The sequence below is a fragment of the Mesoplodon densirostris genome, chromosome 20, assembly GCF_025265405.1.
Source record: "Mesoplodon densirostris isolate mMesDen1 chromosome 20, mMesDen1 primary haplotype, whole genome shotgun sequence".
Classification (NCBI taxonomy): domain Eukaryota; kingdom Metazoa; phylum Chordata; class Mammalia; order Artiodactyla; family Ziphiidae; genus Mesoplodon; species Mesoplodon densirostris.
The window spans coordinates 32,197,693-32,218,983 of NC_082680.1; the positions used below are offsets into that span (position 1 = coordinate 32,197,693).

At 54.4% G+C, this 21,291-nt stretch overlaps 1 protein-coding gene across 3 annotated transcripts in view; it reads right to left on the minus strand.

The window, feature by feature from the left end:
- The window catches only part of ANK1 (ankyrin 1), a 98,002-nt gene that overhangs the window by 52,238 nt on the left and 24,473 nt on the right, over positions 1–21,291 (minus strand). For all 3 annotated transcript variants that reach the window (XM_060085844.1, XM_060085842.1, XM_060085843.1), the window contains exons 3-16: positions 18,906–19,004; positions 14,683–14,781; positions 14,042–14,140; positions 12,875–13,060; positions 11,740–11,838; positions 11,045–11,143; positions 10,671–10,769; positions 8,017–8,214; positions 6,499–6,597; positions 5,988–6,086; positions 5,392–5,490; positions 3,577–3,774; positions 2,936–3,034; positions 2,275–2,373 (exon numbers count right to left, since the gene is read on the minus strand). In XM_060085844.1, the coding sequence (XP_059941827.1) occupies positions 2,275–2,373; positions 2,936–3,034; positions 3,577–3,774; positions 5,392–5,490; positions 5,988–6,086; positions 6,499–6,597; positions 8,017–8,214; positions 10,671–10,769; positions 11,045–11,143; positions 11,740–11,838; positions 12,875–13,060; positions 14,042–14,140; positions 14,683–14,781; positions 18,906–19,004 (1,671 nt within the window). The remainder of the gene's footprint in view (positions 1–2,274; positions 2,374–2,935; positions 3,035–3,576; positions 3,775–5,391; positions 5,491–5,987; positions 6,087–6,498; positions 6,598–8,016; positions 8,215–10,670; positions 10,770–11,044; positions 11,144–11,739; positions 11,839–12,874; positions 13,061–14,041; positions 14,141–14,682; positions 14,782–18,905; positions 19,005–21,291) is intronic.

The following is a 21,291-nucleotide window of genomic DNA, read 5'->3' on the forward strand; positions in this document are numbered from 1 at the left end:
GTTTAAAGCACTGGGGGACAGGGTGAGATCCATCTGTCTGCAAAGTAGATTCTGGGGAAAGGAAAGCTGTCATTTACCCAAGGAATTAAATTGAATAATAAAAATCATCCTCTCCGAGTAATTATGTAAGATGATTCATCCTACTGTTCCTCCTTTTAAATTTGATTATGTTATGAGAAAACATTAAATTCTTCGTAGGTTGTGTTCCCCTGACAAGATTGGCATTTTGACTGTAATAAAATTAATTAAACAAAATGAGTTTTGTACTGTATCAAAAGGGAGCAAAGAAAAGAGGTGTGGCTCAGTGGATCAGGCCTGAGATTTGGAGTCAGCCCCAGATGGAGATCCTTCTCTCTGAGTATCAGAGAATCTTCCGACTCCAGAGCCCAGGTCTTTTAGCTGGAGCCGTGCTTCTCAAACTTGAATGTGTGTGAAATCACTTGGGATCCTGGTAAAGTGCAGATTCTGACTGGGGGGCCCCAGATTCTGCATTCGTAACAAGCTCCCAAGTCAGGATGAAATGGGGTGAGGCCGCTGCTCACCTAGGGTGCCTGACTGCAGCCTGCCTTCCATTCCCTGCATGGAAGCAAGGATTATTAGGACCTCTTTTACTGAACAAAGGACAGGAACTTGAGGACTTATTCACGTTAGTATTATCAGAAGTCCAGGCCACTTGGGCAATGGAGGATGTCTGCACTGGAAGAACGGCATCCCGTCCAGGTCAGGCTGCCAGGTGACCCCCAGTTAAAACCAAGATACAAGAACAACCATCAGTCTCAGATCAGGGACCAACCCCTGTGAGCTTTCTCCAAGCTGGGACTACAGGGAATGAATCACCTTCTGTAGGTGACAAGGACGAGGGGCAGGAAGGCAGGAGAGTCGGGGGTGGGGGTGGGGAAAGATTCAGGAACGGTGTGAGCCAGTCAAAGGCTCCTCTTTCCCAAGGAAATGAGCTGTCCAAAGGAATGTGCACACTAGAGGGAGATCTGCCTAAACATTAAAACAACATTAGCATCAAAATTAGAAAGGGGTGGGTTTGGTTTGGGTGCAGAGAGACTCGCATGTGAAATTCTACAAAATCGCCAGACTGCTTTGGAAACTATTTTTTGCCATGGAAACAAAACCCATCTGTGCAGGGTTTGTGCTTGGATAAAGCTCCCTTTAAATACCATGAGCCTGGCTCTGATTTCTTTTATATAAGGAGCGGTGCGAGGAGGAGGGGAGTCCAGCGTTTTATTTTTAGAAGCAGGAGTAAGTCATGTCCCAGCAGGGCTGCACGCTGTCTACACAGTGATGTGGGCTCTGCTACAACAGTGTGGGACCAGAGCCCAAGGAGAAGGGGTGCCTGGGAGATGCTGTGTCTGCAGGAAAGTGAGGCTGTAAAATTCAGATGAGCATCCATTCTGAGAGGGGAAGGCAAACTGAAGCCCGGCCCTGACTTTCCCTGCGTCCCCAAGGAAGTCAGCAGGTGTCGGCTGAAATCACACTCTGACCCACCCACGGCTCCCTCCTGCCACAGGGCTGAGCACTGTGGTGAGCTCAGGGGCTGCGACGTCCTTTGCACCCAAGCCCTGCCCCCTCTCCTCGCCCCTCATCTGCATGGCCACCAGCCCCCTGGCCCCCCTCCCCTCACAGACCCTGCACACCTTCTCACCCCACAGGGGACGGCCTGGCCCCCCAAAATGATCCTCGCGTCCAGCTTTATCCCTGTACCTTGTACAGCGCCCTCTCAGTCCACTCGTACATAAGCCCCATCCACTCCCTACACTCCGGGTCCCTCAGGGGCGATGCACCCATGGCTCTGAGCATCTCAGGGGCTGGTGTGAGGGTGCACGCTGGCCACACCTCAACGTGTAACATATGTACAGCAACGGCACCATCTCAGAGCCGGAACTCCAGAGAGAAACAGATTTGAGGGAGACTCTTCGCACTCAAGACAGGTTCCTTTTTCCAGGGTTCTGGTGAGTTCACCCCCAGCCCTGAATATTCTCCAAGTGTGGCCCTGGTCCCGGAATCCACGAACACGCTGTACATGCTGACCTCTGACACCAGTTTGGGGTACACATTAGTTGTGTAAAACGAGCTCCACATCTGCAAGGTGACCTGTGGCTGAGAAGTGTTCCCCACTTCCCAGCCCGTTCCGGTCCCCAGTCAGCAGCCATCGCACTGCAGGTAATCGGGCTGCTTCTGCACAGCCCTCCCTGAGGGGTGGCGGTCGCCTGCTGTCCTGGCGTGGGGACAGGGTGAGGACGGGGTGGGGACCAGGAGGCTTACCCAGGCCAGGCTGTGTGGGGAGCTGCCCCGGGGCAGCAGCAGCTTGACAATGTCCAGGTGGTTGTGGTGCACGGCGACATGCAGGGGCGTCAGGCCATTCTGCGGGGAGATGGACAGGGGACAGCCTTCACTCAGGGGACGTCCCACTGGCCATGCCTGTGGCCCCAGGCAGCACCACGTGGGGATCCATATCACTTCTGTTACACAGGAAATCTGCTTGACACCATTTCAGAGCCAGTCTTGAGCTGAAGTCACTAAAGAACATAAGCAGCTGGACCTGGGCCACCTCCTCATTCCTGGGGGGGGTCACCTCCTCAGTCTTGGGGTCACCGCCTCATTCCTGGGGTCACCGCCTCAGTCCTGGGGGTTCACCACCTCCTCAGTCCTGGGGGGGTCACCTCCTCACTCCTGGGGGTCACCTCCATTCCTGGGGGTCCTAGGGGCTGATGGAGCAGTGCAGCACCCTCGCTCAGAGGGGCCGCCGGGTCTTTCTAGGAGGGCAAGGCCTCTGTCAGAAAGATCTGTCTCCCCAGAGGCCATTCTTCCTGGACGGCTGCCCATTCGCAAGGGGGACGCAGTCGGCTCGGGCAGAGATGACCACCCGGGTGCAGCTGCCCCTCTGCCCCGGCTCCACCCTGGCGGGAGGGAAGGTCAAGCTCACCTTCCCGGCGGCGTCTGGGTGCGCGTCATGCTCCAGCAGCAGCTGTGCCACGCGCACCTTCCCGTACTTGGCCGCCACGTGGAGAGGGGTAAATCCTTTCTGAGGAGAAACACAGGCCGTCGGAACCGTGGGGAGGCCTGCCATCCTCCCTGGAGAAAGGGCCCGCGGCAAAGGAGGCATCCCACCCCGACTGGCATGGAGAGGCCAGTAGAATAAAGGGCACAGAAGGTGTGATCCCGCTGAGACGCCCAGAGCCCAGGGGGCTGCCACCTGCCCCTCTCGTGACGGAGTCAAAACCACTGGTGCTGTTATTTGACAGCCAGCTAGTTGAGGACAGGGCCTGGGCCACCAGGCTTCTCGCATCCCAGAGCCTGTCTGGTCTGGCCAGAGCAGATCCTGAGCCATTCCATGATAAACAGACGAAGGCTGGTGGCTGGATGAGAAACTACAGTTCACCTTCCTGGGGAAGGACGGGACACATCCGGCTCACAGGTGGCGGCCAGTCCTGTGGGTCCATTCCTCCCAGCAGCCCTCAGCACAGTCAAGGCAATACAGAGGACCAGGTGGCAACACCCTCCCCTGCCCCAGGCCCAGCTGGGACCAGCCTGCCGCTCTGGAGAACGGGAGGAGGAATGCTGTACCTTGGTCATGCACGCCTGAGATGCTTCCTTTTCCAGAAGGGCCAGGGCTGTTTCCACGTGGCCCTCTCGGGCCGCTATGTGCAGGGGAGTGTGCCCGGCAGTGGTGGCCAGGTTGGGGTTGGCGTCATTTTCTAGCAGGAGCTTCACCATGTTTGTGTGGCCAATGCGAGCTGCACAGTGAAGTGGGGTCTGGTCATCCTGGAACCCAAAGCAAAAACAAAGAACAGGGAATGCTAAGGTTACCTAACCCAACTCTTCATTTTATAAAGAAGGCAGGTGAGGCCCAGAGAGGTTAAGTGACTTTCTCAAGGCCACACAGCTAGTAAGAGGAAGAGCTGAGATTCAAATCTCTGAGTTATGGGAATCAATATGTTCTATATTATTTAATCCTTATAACAACCTTTTAAGTTAGTTGTTATTCCTACTTAATTGCCCAAAGGCTCAGCCTTCCCATCTGTAAAATGGGAATAATGGTATTGACCTCATAGGGCTATGGTTAAGATCAAGCAGACAGCGCGTATAAGATGTTTCACACCACGTCTGGCACAAACTATACATTGTGGTTGCTCTTACGGGCAGACCTCGGGGACATTGTGGGCTCAGTTCCAGACCACCGCAATAAATTGGGTAACACAGTAAAGCGAGTCACATGAATTTTTTTGGTTTCCCCGTGCATATAAAAGTTACTTACACACTATTACACTCCATCAAGTGTGCAATAGGATTATGTCTAAAAAACACACTTACCTTAATTAAAAAATACTTTACTGCTAGAAAAATGCTATCCACCTGACAACGCGGGGTTGCCACAAAACTTCAAATTCTAACAAACACATTATCTGCAAAGCACACTAAAGCGAAGGGCAATCAAACGAGGAGAACTATACTGTCTCCCGAGGCCTGTCTAAGCGTCCACTTGTCTTTCTGTCTGAAGGCTACCCTGGTTTTCTCTAGGCCAGGGACTATGGGAGGGTCAGACCTGGGGAAAGATGACTTTTCATCCCAGCTCCCGCCCCCCCCGCCCCGCCCCTTCCAGTTTCCTGCAGAAGCTAAAGTGGTCAGTGGGCAGGGTCTCTGTGTTACTGGGCCCAGCTGGGCGCCTCCCTCATGTGGCTCAAACCCAAACCACAGTCCTGACACTAAACAGAGGCTCTGTGGTCTGTGCGGTAGGAAAGCCTGATCCTGGCCAAAGCCAGATTGCAAACTCCGCAGCTCTTCTTACTCTTTGCTCGCTCAGTCCCTCAGAGATGCCTTTTACATCGCGGGGGCATCTTGATTTTCACCGGCAACCCTTTCTTCAAAAAGTTGCTTCTCGGGCCTCCCTGGTGGCGCAGTGGTTAAGAGTCCGCCTGCCGATGCAGGGGATACGGGTTCGTGCCCCGGTCTGGGAGGATCCCATATGCCGCGGAGCGGCTGGGCCCGTGAGCCATGGCCGCTGGGCCTGCGCGTCCGGAGCCTGTGCTCCGCAACGGGAGAGGCCACAACAGTGAGAGGCCCGCATACCGCAAAAAGAAAAAAAAAAAAAAAAAAAAAAAAAAAGTTGCTTCTCTTCTGATACTGTGACTGTAACCACCACGCAACCTTTCAGCGCCCCCCCCCCGCCAATACTGTTTCTTGGCCTTTTGTTGATGCCAACACATCTCTGGGCTTCTCAGAACCCTTGCAAAGCAGAACCGGAGCATGTGCTGCAGCCAAGCAGGTGTGACAAGGAACCTCGGAGCCACGAGCCCTGCAGCCTGGTCTCTGATCAGGGAGGACTGCTCCTCCTGCGCCTGAATTGCTTCCGTCGGGATCCCTCCCATCTCCAGAACTCACCTTGGCCTTGGCATTGACTTTGGCTTTGTTCTGGAGCAAATATTTGGCCACTTCCGTGTGTCCTGCTCTGGCTGCCATGTGTAGCGGGGTCTCCACTTTCTGTAAAATAACAAAATTATGGAAGTGTTAACACCTGCTGGGTTTCCAAAAGGGCACACACAGAGCTCCGCAGTGCCAGCCTGGAGTAGCTTGGCGGGCATTCATCCAAGAGGTGGAGTTGCCCCAGCAAACAACTTCAGGCTTTAGTCTGCTGATGCCTGGTGTGTGTGTGTGTGTGTGTGTGTGTGTGTGTGTAAGATACACTTAAAGGTAAACCCCAGAGCTAAGGAATGTTTAAAAACATACATGTATTCCCAGATAACACTCACAGAAGTTCCCAAATGATCGTCCAAAATAAAACCCCCGAGACTTACAGAGGGGTGACACGTTTAACTGGGAAAGCGTCAGTACATACAGTCGTCCTCCCCCAAGTCCGAAGCGCCTGCTATTCTGAGAATTCTACCTCTGTCCTCGAGAGGAGAGCTTGGGATCTCTGGCAGACGCTCACCTCTGAGCCCTCCGTCCACAGGAAGGGCTTGCGCTCCCCACGGACTCACCACATTGGAGACGTTGGGCGATGCTTCCCGCTGCAGCAGGCTCTTCACGATGGGCAGATGCCCCATGAAGGAGGCCACGTGGAGAGGTGTCAGGCCGGACTGGAACAGACCAGACAGGAGTGAGACGGGGGAGCCTTTCCCGCTCCTCCAGACACACAGCCAGATGGATCTTAAGCTTTCCTGCCTCTAGGGGCTCCAGAACAGTCTTCCAAGGAAAGGGAGTTCTATGAAATGGGTCTGCTTCCAGGAAAATGGCCGGAGGGGGAAAAAAAAACACCGCAGGGTGATTCCACCCACATGTACAACTCAAAACATTTTGCATCTGACCTTGGACAGCTCCCTGAGATCTGACACCAGCTCCCGGTCTTAGCGACCCCTGATGTATCCCTCTGAGAGTTCTAGACTAGCACACACACACACACACACACGCAGCCACAAAGAACAACTCTCAAGATGGCTATTGGAAGAAGGCCCGTGGAGACCGTCCACTCGCCTGCGGAGTTTCTCCTACCTCAGTAACAGCATCGATGGAGGCCCCCGTCTTCAGCAGCAACTCCATGACGCGGATGTGGTTCTTCTTGCAGGCGATGTGTAAGGGGGTAAAGCCATTCTGCAGCCCCACACAAAGGGAGACAGGCAAGCGGGGGCTCACACTCAAGCCCAAGGAACACCCAGACCACCCTCCTGATGAAAAGGCAGCCCCTGCCCAGCCTAAACGTCAATCACTGTGAATCACGGAAGAGGCGGGTGGCTCTCACTATGCACCCGGCGAGGTCCTGGATATGTTGTCTGTAAACCCTTTTTCCAAATTTAGTCATATTTTTGGATGCACTGAAAGACCCTGCAGTGTAAAGTTTCCTTAAGGGGAAATTTACAATAAAGAGAACTGCTGTGAAGCACAGCACGTTCCCTGAAACCGCCGTGCGTTTCTAGTCAAATGGATTTCTGTACCTCAGCCCCGCTCGAACATGATACGCTAGGGTATAAACTCCACCAGGGCAGGGATTTCTGTTTGTTCGCTGGGTTTTGCCTGTCTGCTTGTTTTTTTCAGTGCTTTAACCCCTAGGGCAGTGGTTCTCAACGTGAGGGGAGGGGATTTTGACTCACCACCCACCCCCCGCCCTGGGGACACTTGGCAGTGTCTAGAGACGTTTTTGATTATCACAATGAGAGGAGGAATGCTATTAGCGCCTAGTGGGCGGAGGCCAGGGATGCTGCTAAACATCTATTCACGGGTCAGTCTCCCCACAACAAAGAATATCGGGCCCCAAATGTCAGCAGTGCTGAGGTTGAGAAACCCCGACTACCCCAGACAGTGCCTGGCAAGTGGGGACTGCTCGGGGAAAGCTTTCTGAACAAATGAATGAATCAATGAATGAATGAGCCATCCTTGCGGCCTGGAGGCTGTCCCGCCTTCTAAATTCTCCTCCTCTGGGAATGGGCAGTGGGGAGATGGCGGGTGTGGGCGGCTCCGTGCAGCGCTCTGGCCCTGCCAGCAACTTCCCCGGGAGCCCCTGGCCTGGGGAAAGCGAAAAGAACCACAGTCCCAGAAGGGAATCTGCTTTAGGCCTGAACTCACCTCTGCTCAAGCACCATGACCACCGTGGGCCCCTCTGCAGAGGAAGGATGCTTAGCTGAGCCCATTTCACTCGCCCCCAAAGCAGATCAAAAAGCCAGGCAGTCGCTAGAAATCACCAACCCTCAGCTCTGGGCATGGACGGGAATGACATCCCGCAGACCTACCGCACACACTGCTTGTGAGTCAGGTGTCCTGGGCCCAAACCCACCCGGACCTCAGCCTGTTACGGGGGCTCGGTCATCATGTGTGGGATGCGGCAGGGAGTAAGGTCACATCCGCCTGTGCGCTGCCATGCCCTGCGGGCCTCAGCGCCTCGCCCCCCCCCGACACTGTCCCCGCCCTGAATCTCCAGGGCGGCTCCAGGCACCAGTGGGTACCTCCCCCGGGGGCTCAGCCATGCAGCTCTGGCCCTAGCCCCTCTGGCACCTTCTCCGATAGCCTCCCACTCACCAGGGCTCTGGAGTTTGGTTTGGCCCCTTTATCCAAAAGGACTTTGGCCACCCTGTGGTGGCCGCAGTGGGCGGCCACGTGGAGCGGGGTCAGGTGGTCCAGCGTGATGTCGTCTATCTCTGCATTGTATTGCAACAGGAGTCGGACGCAGTCAAGGTGGTCTCCCTGAGCCGCCATGTGGATTGGGGACAAGCCATTCTAGTGAAGAGGGAAAACAACCAGTTGCAAAGGAAATGAACACGGAAATTCAAGGCAGGCAACGATTCCAACCTCACTTCCCACCTCCTCCCTACACAGGGCTTCCACGTGGCTCCCAGGTGAGCCTGGTTCATTCCGGCCTCCGCGTTCCTGCTGGTCTCTGATTGTAAACCTCCTTCTTCTCACCCCGCCAAATCCTCCAGGCCAGCTCTAGCCAGGCCCACCTCTTCCACGAAGCCTCCCCTGGCCACCTTTCATTCCTGTGGGCTTTCCTCATCTGTACCCCTCACTCAGACGGTACTTATATACTTGCCGAATTGTTTTCATAATTAACTTTTCAGGTGTATGTATCTTCTCTCCTTCCTTAGAAGCTTCTTAAGATCAGTGACTGTGCCTAGCATCTCTTACACACCCCACGCACGCATGTAACACACACAGTGGTCCTCAATCAGTGTGGTCTTGAACGAATGAATGATGCTAAAATGGAATTTGGATCTAAAACCCTCCGTTCTTTGTCCCTGACAAGTGCACATCACTTTAAAAAGCTGTTAAGGATCCTCACTGTTTCTTTCTTTCTTTTTTTTTTACATCGTTATTGGAATATAATTGCTTTACAATGGTGTGTTACCTTCTGCTTTATAACAAAGTGAATCAGTTATACATATACATATGTTCCCATATCTCTTCCCTCTTGCGTCTCCCTCCCTCCCACCCTCCCTATCCCACCCCTCTAGGTGGTCACAAAGCACCGAGCTGATCTCCCTGTGCTATGCGACTGCTTCCCACTAGCTATCTATTTTACTGTTTCTTAAATAGCAACTTATTTCAAACAATTAAAGACAGAGAAGACTAACTCACTCATTCATTCAGACATTAATTCAGCAAATATTAAGTGATTAAAGTGCACCAGGTATGGGATAGGCTCTGGGGAAACAGAACAGACAAAATTCCAGGCCAAGGAAGCTGGCAGACTAGTAGGTTAAAGATGGGGAAAGAGATACATTGTTGCCACTCCGTGTGGTGACATCAGGAAGGCGTGATAAAGCACAGAGGAGCAGGGGAGTGTGGAGTCATGATGGGGTCGGGGGGACGTGGGGAGAGAAGGCTTCCCAGGGAGGTGATCCCTGAGCTAGGACCTCGCCAGGAAGACGACACAGGAAGAGCATCTCCGAGAAGGGAATGGCGTGTGCAGTGCCACAGAGGCAGCCGCCCCGGGACCCAGGGAGCTCCATGCAGGTAAACACGCGGGAGGCCACGGGCATAGAGCTGGACTCCAGGGTCAGGCAGGAGCTGCATCATGAAAGCCCCTGAGCGAGGAAACTGGGACGTTAGGTTTTAGCAAGAGACAACTGAAAGAAGGATTTTCAGCGAGGGAGAAACACAATCAAGCTGCATGATGGCTATTGTTAGTGTTTGAATTGAACTGTGTCCCTCAAAATTCACATGCTGAAGTCCTAAAGCCCAGGACCTCGTGATGTGGCCTCATTTGGAAATAGGATCACTGCAGATGTAGTTAGTTAAGATGAGGTCACTGGTGTAGACCTTAATCCAATATGACTGCTGTCCTTATAAAAAGGGGAAATGTACACACACCACACACACACACACACACACACGACAGCCTGGGCCGTGAACATGACCCAGATTTCAGAGAGCTCCACTGAACACTCACATGATGCTTGGTCAGGGAATAAATTGCTTTTATGGTGTAAAATCTTACGACAGGGAGCTGCTCACAGAAAACCTCGGGAGTGACCATGGGTGGGTCTGGTCTCTGCCTTGCTCTGCTCTGACCACCTTCTAAATTCACCCCAAGAACGAGGCAGTGGGTCTGGAGGCGGTGTAGACCAGGTAGTCTGACAACTTCAGCCCCAGTAAGACTCAAGACCTCATATTAGAACTGAGGGCCGGGCTTTTGCTCTGGCTCCGAAAGGACCTTGAGAAGAACCGTTTTGTTTTCTTTTCAACATCATCCAGTCCGGCCCAGGCTCTGAAGACTCCCCGAGGGCTTAGTTCCTGTCTTTTCTGGAGCCAGGGTAAAAGAGATGAGGCCTCATCTAGAGCTGTACAGACAAATGACAGCCCATGGGACAACTCCAGCCTGCTGCCTGTGCTTGGCAATAAAGTTTTATTAGAACAGGGCTGCTAGTTTGCACATTATCCACGGCTGCTTCCCCACTACAGTGGTAGACTTGAATTGTTGTGACATTGACCAGGGCCTGCAAAGCCTAAAAATATTTACTATCTGGCCCTTTAGAGAGAAAGGGTGCCAACCTTGATCTAGATGTAATTAGAGCTGAGTGCCTCCTGTGTGACAGACATTGGGGTCAACGTCACACACACTGGCTGAGTTAGTAGAATTAGCATCTCTGTTTCTCGGAAATGGGATTCGACCCGGGTCGGCCTGACCTGGAGCCCTGCCTAAGAGATGCTCCTCGGAGAAAGGAAGCTCGCACCTTGGTTTTGGCTTGGATGGGCGCCCCGTGGTCCAGCAGGATCTCTGAGATTCGCAGGTGCCCATTCCGAGCTGCACAGTGGAGAGGTGTCAATTCATCCTTTAAAAGACAGTCAAAAAGAGAAAGCCCCAGAGGCACCCATCAGAGGTCGCTGGAGAGAGGGTACCTGTAGCATCATTCCAGCCGGAGAGGCACGAGAAGGCTTCCTTAAGGACCGGCTCGATGGAGCAGTCTGGTCTCCAGCTGCCCCTGTGGGCTCTTCTAGAGGCTGGACGCCCTTCCCTAGCTGATCACGGGGAGCCCACTACCTGGGTGGGGCCCTGGCAGGCAGCACTCGCTCCCCTGGCCTTGCCGGGCAGCTTGCTGGCACCCACCTTGGTCCTTGTTTCTATCTGGGCCCCGCGGTCCAGCAGAAGCCGCACCATGATCACGTTCCCCCTGCGGGAAGCGATGTGCAGCGGCGTGATGCCGTTCTGGAAGGGAGGAAGGGACTGGTCAGGGCGTGCGTCCTGGGGGGCAGATGTGCTGCGCCCTGCTCCCCTGTGGCCCTGCCCCAGCCCAAGGCAAGCGGCCACTCTGAGCCCACTGTTAGGACTCTTCTCGCCTAAGAAAGATTTCAAAGCCTCTAAGGACACGCCAGCCTCTTGGTTCATCACAGCAAGCTGGCTGAGCCCAGGTCCCCCAGAATCAAAAACACAGGCTGCGGGCTTCCCTGGTGGCGCAGTGGTGGAGGGTCGGCCTGCTGATGCAGGGGACGCGGGTTCGTGCCCTGGTCTGGGAGGATCCCACATGCTGCGGAGCGGCTGGGCCCGTGAGCCATGGCCGCTGAGCCTGCGCGTCCGGAGCCTGTGCTCCGCCACGGGAGAGGCCGCAACAGTGAGAGGCCTGCGTACCGCACAAAAAAAAACAAAACAACACAGGCTGCAATTTCTCAGAAACCCATCCAGGGCTGCTTCACCCGCAGGCACGTCTGCAGTGCGGGGATGTCCCTTGGTGCCACGAGAGGGGGGCACGGGGTTCTAGACGCCCAGTCCCTGCACGCATGGGCGGCCTCACCAAAGCGCCTCACCTGGGGCGTGAAGTTGACACTGGCTCCCCGGTTGAGGAGCAGCTGGGCCACGTTGAGGTTCTCGTAATGAGCTGCGATGTGGAGGGGGGTGAATCCCGTCTGGCACACAACAGAGGGGGACAAGGCGTCACAGGCCACATACTGTCACTTCTACCTCAGGATCAGCCTGGGGTTCTGGAAAGCTGGCAGGACCAGAGGACCTCACACAGCAGGCAGACTCGGACGGAAGGGGTCAAGAGATGTCCCACGGCAAGTTACATCCAAAAGTGAGGTGCTACCTCTGGGGACACCCAGTCTCCGTGGTTCACGTGGACAAACCATGGACCAGGGTCGCCTCCCACCCTGAAAGCAGGGCCCGTTCCTCTGAACGGTTACTTCAGAAGTGAATGAAGACATTTTAATGAATGAGTGAGAAGTGTTATGGGGTCCATGACCTTAATCCTTGGGACGGTTTCAGCCCCTATAGGGGTGCGGTGGCCCCTGGGTGGCCCTTTGACCCTCGGTGGGCCCCTTGTCATCCTGTTCCTAACCCCCGACCACGCCTAACAATCCAGGCAGCAGTTTTCCAGGCGGAACCCCTGACCATGGGGCAGGGGCCTGTGTGACTGACTCAGTGCAAGTTCATTCCCAGCGGGAGGGAGACGTTAAGTCTAAACTTACAGGTGGTGAAAACATCGGACAGCGTGTGCAGAAGGCGGGCTGTCCAGGCCCCTGGGAGGCCCCTCCCCGGTCCCATCTCCATGTGGGGACCCTTCCCTCCCTCCCTCCAACCAGGGGGGAAGCTGGGGAAAGAGCTGGAATAAACTTCTAGAACACCACCTGGGTGGGGGGGATGGACTGCAAAGTCCTCCTCTGGCCAGAGGCCCCTCCTGCCCCGCCTGGACGCTGCTCTGGGTGACCTGGAGCCACAGTGAGCACATGTCCTTCGGCGTTGCCCGGGGGTTTAACGGGGGGGCGTCCCCTGAGGCTCTCAGCTGGCTGGTGGAACAGCGGGCGCAGCGGGGCGGGTGCTTGGGGTGCACGCCGGAGCTTCTGTGGTCTGGGCTGGTTCCAGGTAACTGCCGGGAATCAGTGGAGACCCCGAGGGCCCCCGGTCCGGGCCCCGGCATGATCCCGGCCCCGCCGGCCGCCTCACCTTGGAAAGCACGTCGGGGTTGGGGTCGTTCTGCAGCAGCACCGCGGCCGTCCGCGTGTCATCGTTGCGGGCCGCGATGTGCAGGGCCGGCAGGCGCACCCTCCCCTTCGTCCCGTAGTTGATGAGGTGCGCCACCACGTTCTCGTGGCCCTGCTGCAGGGCCACAGCCAGAGGGGTGAAGCCGTCCTGACCGGGGAGGGGGAGAGGAGAGACCACGTGCTCTGACCGTCCTGAGCACTCGGTCCTCAGGGCAGGACACGCGCTTTCAAGCTCAGGGCTCTTGCCCTCTGCCCGAGAGGACCTCCCTCCTCCACAGCCTGCAAGCTCGGCTTAGACGCCACCTCCTCCCTGACGCCGTTCGCGGCCCTGCTTTCGTTCCCTGCCATCTCACAGCACCTCCAGTAATTTCCCTTTGGCGCGTATTTAACGTTTCCTTTAGGACACGCTCCTGGTCTGGGTGCTGATGGGAGCTTTGACTGCCCTATCTCTCTGTCTCCCTCTCACCCCATCACCCGGAGTCAGGACCGTGCCGTGAACGGACGGCCGACCAGCATTCCTTCATTCACTTCACAAATATTCTTGAACGCCTACCAAACGCTGGAAACCACACCAGGCACCGAGGTTTCAACTGTGAGCTACTGTTATTAATCCCCTCGGTGTGTACTAGGGGCACAGGGCCCCCTGAACTGGCAAAGCAGATGTCATCTGACGCTAAGAGTGAAGAGAAGCTTTGGTTCCATCTAGTCCGATTTCATCATTTCACCAGTGACAAAACTCAGGGTCGAGGGACTTGTCCAAGAGTGTACGTGGCTTCCCGGCAAGAGCCTTTCTCACTAAGGTCCGAGGCAGACCCGTCACCCACACATGTGCGTGCACGCACACACACACACACGTGCACGCACGCCTCCCACCCCAGCCCGGCCTCCAGTGTTTGTCACAGTGCGAATGACAGGCTCACCCTTGCTATCACTTCTCTGGCACGTGTCTGGGCATCCCTCAACGGCCATGACTTTGTCTCTTGCCCCCTTGCAGGGTCCGACAGCACCCAGGACACTGATCATGGCAGAGGATGCATCCCGAGCCATGTCCCATGAACACGCTCCCCTGGGACCGTGTCCTCCCCCCGAGAGACATTCAGCCGCGAGGCGGCGTCCCCAAGGTACTTACTTCTGTGGCTACATTCTGATTAGCTCCGTTTTCCAGCAAAAACTTAACCACCTCCAAGTGATTCTCTTGTGCTGCCATGTACAGGGGTGTAAAGCCTTTCTGTAAGCCAAGAGAAAAAGCCATTGGAATTCACCCACGTTACTGACAGATGCTAAAACCAATGCAAAATCCTCCAAACTCGTGGACAGCTCTCCCTGCATCCTGTTTCCACCCAGCCCTTGTGGCAACATCCCCACCTGTGTCTCCAGCATAAAAACACATGGACACTTTGCAATGGCGTAGCGGGGTTACTGCAAAAGGCCACCAGGTGGGGGTGATCCTCTCCAGAAGTCTGTTTCTGCCCCTCCCAGAATGGTCAGCCTCTTCCGCACACCCACCCACCCCTAATTTCACTCCCTTCCTCATCCCCCCTCATGTCCCCCCCATACACAGATGAGCCACAACTAAATATATTTTCAGCTAAAGGAACAGAGACGGGGTCCACAATGACCCACCCCATCATGCTTAGAACGTCCACTGTGAAGCAGGAAAAAGCAAGAAGGTGCTTGGAGACATTTGAATACGTTTGGACTCGGCCACACAGCATGTCCACCCCGGTGAAGGGGACGGGCATCCCCACCGCCCGGGGCCCTGAGCATCACCTGTGACTGGGCGTTGACGTTGGCGCCATAGTTGACGAGCTCCCGCACCACCTGGTCCTGACCCGCCAGGGCGGCGATGTGCAGTGCCGTGTTCCCCTTCTGAAACACGGGGAGGGAAGACAGGAGGTTCCCAGGGGCCCGTCACAGGTACAGGGCCGTCACAGGTGCGGGATAAGGGTGTCGTCTGCGGGGAGGCAGCGGGCTTCCTTTATGGCCCCCAGGGGCGGACCACACACACTTGTGTGCCTGACCCATCAGACATCATGAACAGCCCTGGAAACCCAGGGAGGGAAGTTCTTCCCTTTCGCCTGAAAAAAGAATGCCCCAGAACAAGAAAGCCAACTTCTCAGCACGGATCTGCTGCACTTGGGCTCGGCGTCCTGACATCGGCCGACAGGCAGTCAGAATTCCCCAGGACACCTGCGGAAGGGCTGCCGGGCAAGCTGGCTCCTTGGACGTCTGGCTCCTCCCAGGCCGTGGAGGCCCCAAGCTCCAGGGAAAAGGAGGCCACAGATCCCGTGGGCCCAGCTACCTCGTGCCATTACAGCAACACACACCGGCCAAAGGCTGGACCAAAGGGGGCACGGGGTGAGGGGTAGTCAAACATCAGATAGAAGCAGAAAGGGCAGAGATAGGTAAAGGAGTTGGGGGCGGTTAGTACAAGGAACTATATAATGTCGGTAGAAGAAAAGAAAAACCTGAAACTAAGTGCGGAAAAATAAACAGAATAGAACCTGGCAGAGGAAAACACGAAGGAAGAATACGAATAAGTAAAATACAGTGAGTCAGAGTTCACCAAGTCAGAGAGCAGAGGAAGGCCGGAGAGAAGAAACCCTAGAAGCAAATGAGATTCACAGCTGGTATAAGGTAAACTTTTCAAAAGCTGAGAACTGGTAAGAGAGACTAAGATGCCAGGCAGGCTCTGAAGGTGGTGGCAGTGGCGGGGACGTGTGAGGCTTCTTGTCTGGATCCATCCTGGGCATTTAACAGCACTTCCTGGACGGGCGGGCTCAGGTCCAGCAGGTGGCTTCTGTTTCCGGGATGCGCCTCCCTGCCAGGCTCTTTCCTGCCTCCCTCCCAAGTCCCTCTCCCTCATGTGATCCCACGGGCATCCCTGCTCCAGGAGGGGCAGGCGGGGCAGGCCCACTTGACAACGTCCATCCAACAGGGACCACAGCTGGACCCATCCGTCCCTCTGCTACTTAAGGAGCACAGATCTCACACGACCTCACGTTTTCTAGTTCAGATGGCATATAGTTTTGTTTTTTTTTTTTTTTTTTTTTTTTTGCAGTATGCGCCTCTCCCATTGCGGAGCACAGGCTCCGGACGCACAGGCTCAGCAGCCACGGCTCACGGGCCCAGCCGCTCCGCGGCACGTGGGATCCTCCCGGACCGGGGCACGAACCCGTGTCCCCTGCATCGACAGGCGGACTCTCAACCACTGCACCACCAGGGAAGCCCCGGCATATAGTTTTTAACTAAACTACATGAACACTTGCCAATCCATCTCAGGAAACCCACCAAACAGGGACTTCAAATCTAGTCTGTGCGCTGGGGCCACCGGCCACTGGGAGGCAAGTGCCTCCCCCAGGGGGTCTGAGCATCACAGGGTCTGAGCATCACAGGGCCACCCGGCGCCCCAGGGCTCACGTTTCTGCCTCTAAAGTGTGGCCTGTTTCAGGCAGGAGGGTCCTCTCGTTACCTCCCAAATGTGTCTTTCTGATTTCTCCTTAAGTCCCATTTGATAAGCAGAAGGGTTCTTCCTCAAATATCCATCAGAGACTAAGTGCCAGAAATGCCTATATAGATGCTAAGTAATCTTTTTTTCTTCAAAGTCCGAAGAGCCTCCACTTAGACACCTTGGCACCTGGGTCCAACTCACTCGCTGTACCAGGAGGAACAGGGCTGCTGGCACCAGAACCGTCTCTAGGAATCAGGACTCAGACCTCCACGCCTCCCCACCTAGGAGCAGGCGTGCCGTGTCCATCCATCCATTCGCCACACGCTGAGCACGTGTGTGTCAGGCACCGGGCCAGCTCAAGAAGGGAATTTCGAACATTTTTTTCCGTCTGCCCTTTCCTGCCTGAAATCCCAGGACGACAGGACTCACCCCGTATAAACCCACGTGGAGGGAAGCTGGCCAGGGAGAGATGTGGAGGCCTGGCCGTGGCACTTGGCACGTGACATCTTCAGAACCTGGGCTGAGAGCAGTCCTGGTGAGGAACGGATGCCCCCCTCCACACACACATGCACGCGCCACAAGGCTCAAGAAGACCCCCAGCCTCAGGTCCGGAGTCACAGGGAGATGGGGTTTTTTTCTGCCCCTCCCTCAGCATGAAGGAACGTGCCCTCAAAGAAGCAGGAAAAATTACTTAGCTATATTTGGATCCACAAAGACCCAATTTCTCCATTTCCAGGGAGTCCCAGAGCTCACAGCAGGGAGGGTGGCTGCAGTGGGTGCTGAGTGAGTGCCCAGGCTGGGGAGGGGGGGTGCAGGGGGAGGCAAAGAATACATTTGTTTCACGCTTTTAAATTTGCTAAGCACAGTTTAGGAACCTATATTGGTTTTGGCTTTTTAGTCTTTTCTTTTTTTAATTTCGCTCCTGCTTGCGAGACCCATTACAATTCCCCAATCTGTTGTGGCGCTTGCTTTGCCCACAGTTTCAGCTTCACCCTTTTTTTCCTCCCTCTGTTGGGCCCTCAGAAACCACGTTGGCTTATACAATTTCTATAAATAACAGGGACACACCAAGCGTTCGCTTGCAGAATACCGATCCAAGGGGGAAATTCAGAGATAGTAAACGTGCTGAAGCGTAGTGTTTCTGCAGCTCTTGTGGGGATGCCAGGGGGAGGACAGCCACTCTGGCCACCACAGCCGGTCAGATGGCACCATGCTTGCAGCCAGGCAGCTGACAGCATCAGATGAGAAATAACCACATCCCTTTCATCCACAGAAGAAGCCGGGTGGAAACAATTGGTATTTGTCATGGGGTTAGAAAAAAAATGCCCTGTACACATTCAGAAAAAGCAAGTCAGTCTATTTCATCCGTGAGATCTTTTCACCTTTGGGAAATGACATGAAAATTACAGAATTTTACCTCGAGAGAAGAGTCTACCTTCATAATATTTTGGTAGTTCACTTCATAACCATAAATTATATCTGTTCTCTATCTGCTGTTCTTCTGGTTCTCTGCTCAGGAGGTGGTAAAACGTTTGCTGCGTGGAACTGAAATCGGGGCTGTGCGTGAGACCATGCTGAATAAACAGCACATGGAACATCAGGGGCTGCAGGGGCCAGCCCAGGAAGAAAAACATGGGATGTAACGAAGGAAGGAGGAGAAGAGGAAACAGTACTTGACACAGTAAACAGAGGTGATTTGGGGGGTTTAATTTTCTGTTGTTAAATGCTGGCTGCTTGTTGCTTAGTAAACAAATAAGATGCATAAGAAATGAAACTGATTTTGCAACATGTAGGTGCATCAATTTCATGACTGCAGTTTCTGGACTTAAGTCACGGGTGTTTATAATCTACTGCTTTGGGGAGAACCGTCCTGCTGGGAGAGGTGTGACATCGCACAAATGCTTGGAGTAAACAGAACACTGTTCACTGTTCAAGGGACCCAGTAAGGAGAGGAAATGGGTTTGGGGCTGACCAAGGAAGACTCACGGTTGGAGAAGGATAAATGAGAGGGATGTGGACCCTTCCACAGCCCTCACGAACGACATAGTCACCAATATTTATTGATTTCTTCCTATATAGGCATTATATGTTCACTACCACATTTGATTTTCACACCAATCCTGCAACTACATGTTATAATCTCCATTTTAAAGATGAGTAAACGGAGGCTTCTCACTGGCTGAGTAACTTGCTTCAGGTCACAGAGTATGAAACATCTCAGCGAGGATTTTGACCCAAGGCACCTGCCTGTGGACCTCTTAGCTTGGGAAAGCATGAAGCCACTGGGCAAAGGGTTTTGTTTTTAGATTTACAGTCGAGTGATCAGGATAAAGGCCCCCTGAATCCTTGTGGAAATGGGGTCCTGTGTTTTTCAGGTGACTTCAGGGGCTCACAGGACTAGGAAGTGACTGGAAGGACGAGAGAAGTTCAGAAGCAGGCTTGGGTTTCTGTCATGAAGTGCTGGTTTCTATGTCTTCAGGGTTTGGGACAATATGTGAATTTTGATGGAAACCTCCCACCCCCGCCCCCCCAAGAGACGTACCTTGGTTGTCGTTTCCAGGATGATCTCTTTGTGCAGAAGTTCGACCACCATCTTCACGTGGCCTTCTTTAGAGGCCAGGTGCAAGCCGTTCAGCCCATTCTGTGAAGAGCAGAGAGGCAGGGACGGTGGGGTTAGAGGGTCCGTGCGTCCTGCTGGTCCAGGCGGCTGGACCGAGGTCCCTGACCGCGAGGGGCCGTGCAAAGGGCCCGAAGGGGAGACCCCGAGTGGTGTCGACATAGGCGCAGGGCAGAGCCAGCCTGTGACCAAAGCTTGTCTGACAGTTAAATCTTAGGGGAAAAAAACCAAGCAAACATTTTCCAGGGCCAACCACTAAGTCCTCAAAAGCAGAACTCTCACTGGGTAGTTAAAGTTCCAACCACCCGGGCTCTAAAGAAAGCAGCCAGCGCAAGCCTCACTGGTCCCCTCCTGCTTTGGACCGTTCTGACCCTTGCACTTAGATGTCTTGAAACTTTCTGGCAAAAGCTGCCTTCAAAGAGAGCTACTCAGAACACAAATAACTGACTACACGATGGAACTAGCTTTCAGTTCCAATGGAGAAGTAGATCTTGGCTCCACACAGAGAATGATTTTCATCAGTCAGTGATCTCCAACCCCCTCCTTCCCCACCAGCAATCTCCCCTCTTCCCGTCTCCTCCTTCCTGTCTCCTCTGCTGGTCAACTCTGTTCTCCCACGTCCCCTTTCAGGGGGTGCCCCAGGGCCACCATGGGCTCTGGCTGATAAGAAAGACTCTCATCACCAAGATGGAGGGGTTGGTTCCTGATGGTGTGAATGGAGGGTTCCCTGGCTCACCCATCTTCAAATATCTCTGCAGCCCCACCATGGGGCCTGAAACTCCCACTCTCCCTTTGTAGCAGGGCATCATTTTCAGGAGATTCCAATTAAAACACAAATATTCTGCCTGGGAGTGCTAGTGCATTAACCCATTAACAGATTAGTCCTATTGCTTTGCTAAAACCAGCACTGGAAAGTAATGAGCGATCACTGCCGTAACATAACACAGGTGCCTCGTGATGGGAGAATGGAACATGTATAAGACCCCCTTTACGTCGGGGGCCTTGGACGGGGCAAATATAACAGGTGCCTTGGCTGTCAGAGAACAGGCCACAATAGGCTTGAAGGGAACTTTACCTGCTTCCTATTTCAATCGGACCTGCCCTGCGCCCCAAACACACAGAGTACAGCTGGCCAAATCTTTGCCCGTCAGCACAGCCAGCCTTGCCAGGATGGGTGTATGTGGAGGGGATGGGAGAGCCCGCTGCAATATTTCCTCTCGCCAATGCAATGCCTGAAAATCTCCGTTAGATTTCTTCCTCTTGCAGATTTTGGACACCATGAAAACGTAAGCGGTGTGAATAATCCACACCCCAGTGTGAATGAGTTTATCAGGTAAAGGCTAGGTCAGAGCCCGCTTTGATACCAGAAAGGGAGAAAGTGGTTGAAGGCAAGACAGCAGGTCTGTGACTGCAGGAGTCTGAGCGAGGGGAGGAGCTCGGGGCTGAAGCCAGTTCCCCTCAAGTCATTCTGCAAAACACAAACTTGCAGAAAAGCCTTCGTCAGGTGACCCGCTCGGGGGGGCCTGGAGCCACTCTCTCCAGCTTTGTGTCCTGACTCTACCCCGGGGAAGGGTCTGCACCGCAGGGGGCCCCTCCTTCCCCAGCGCTGCCATCTGCAATCCCCTCTTCACACCCAGCAGCGCTGTGTCTGGAAGGTTCTGGGCGCTGAGCGCAGGCACCCTGTGGTCACGTGGGAACCCGGGGTGGGCATACCACTGTGGGAGTCACAGTCTGCTCACTGCAGGGGACTCGGCTGGGGCTTCGAGCGTGCGTGTGCTGACTGCGGGGCTTTCAGCGCTGCTAGGGGGGTGCAGTCACTTTCCAGGAGCAGTCGTTGGTCCTGAATGCCTCAAAGCTGGGGAAGTGGCCAGTCTACAAGGAAAACACTCATGTTTGCTGCTAACACTCCCAGGGGTGGCTGTCCCTGCTCTTTGGAGCCAGAGTCAGGCTCTCAATCCACAGGGATTCTAGACACACAGTCTGCCCAGAGGATGCTGGCGTCCAAAGGGTTATTGGAGATCCCTGAATGCTGGGGAAACCAAAGCCCAGAGAAGTCAAATGATTGGCTCAGGTCACACAGCCTTTCTAGGTCACAGCCACATATAGAACCAACCTGGATGCGCCAGGAAGAAAGAGTTTGGGGCTTTTTTTTAACCCGAGGAACTAGTATGTTTCTTTTCATCAGCTGATGAAAGCACAGGTTCCCTTTGTGATTACCAGGCATCTTAGAGGGACTGCTCAGTCACCATCACCGTCCGTGTGGGTCTGGTCACGACCGCTGTAGGTGGTCCCCAGGATTTTACTCGCTGCC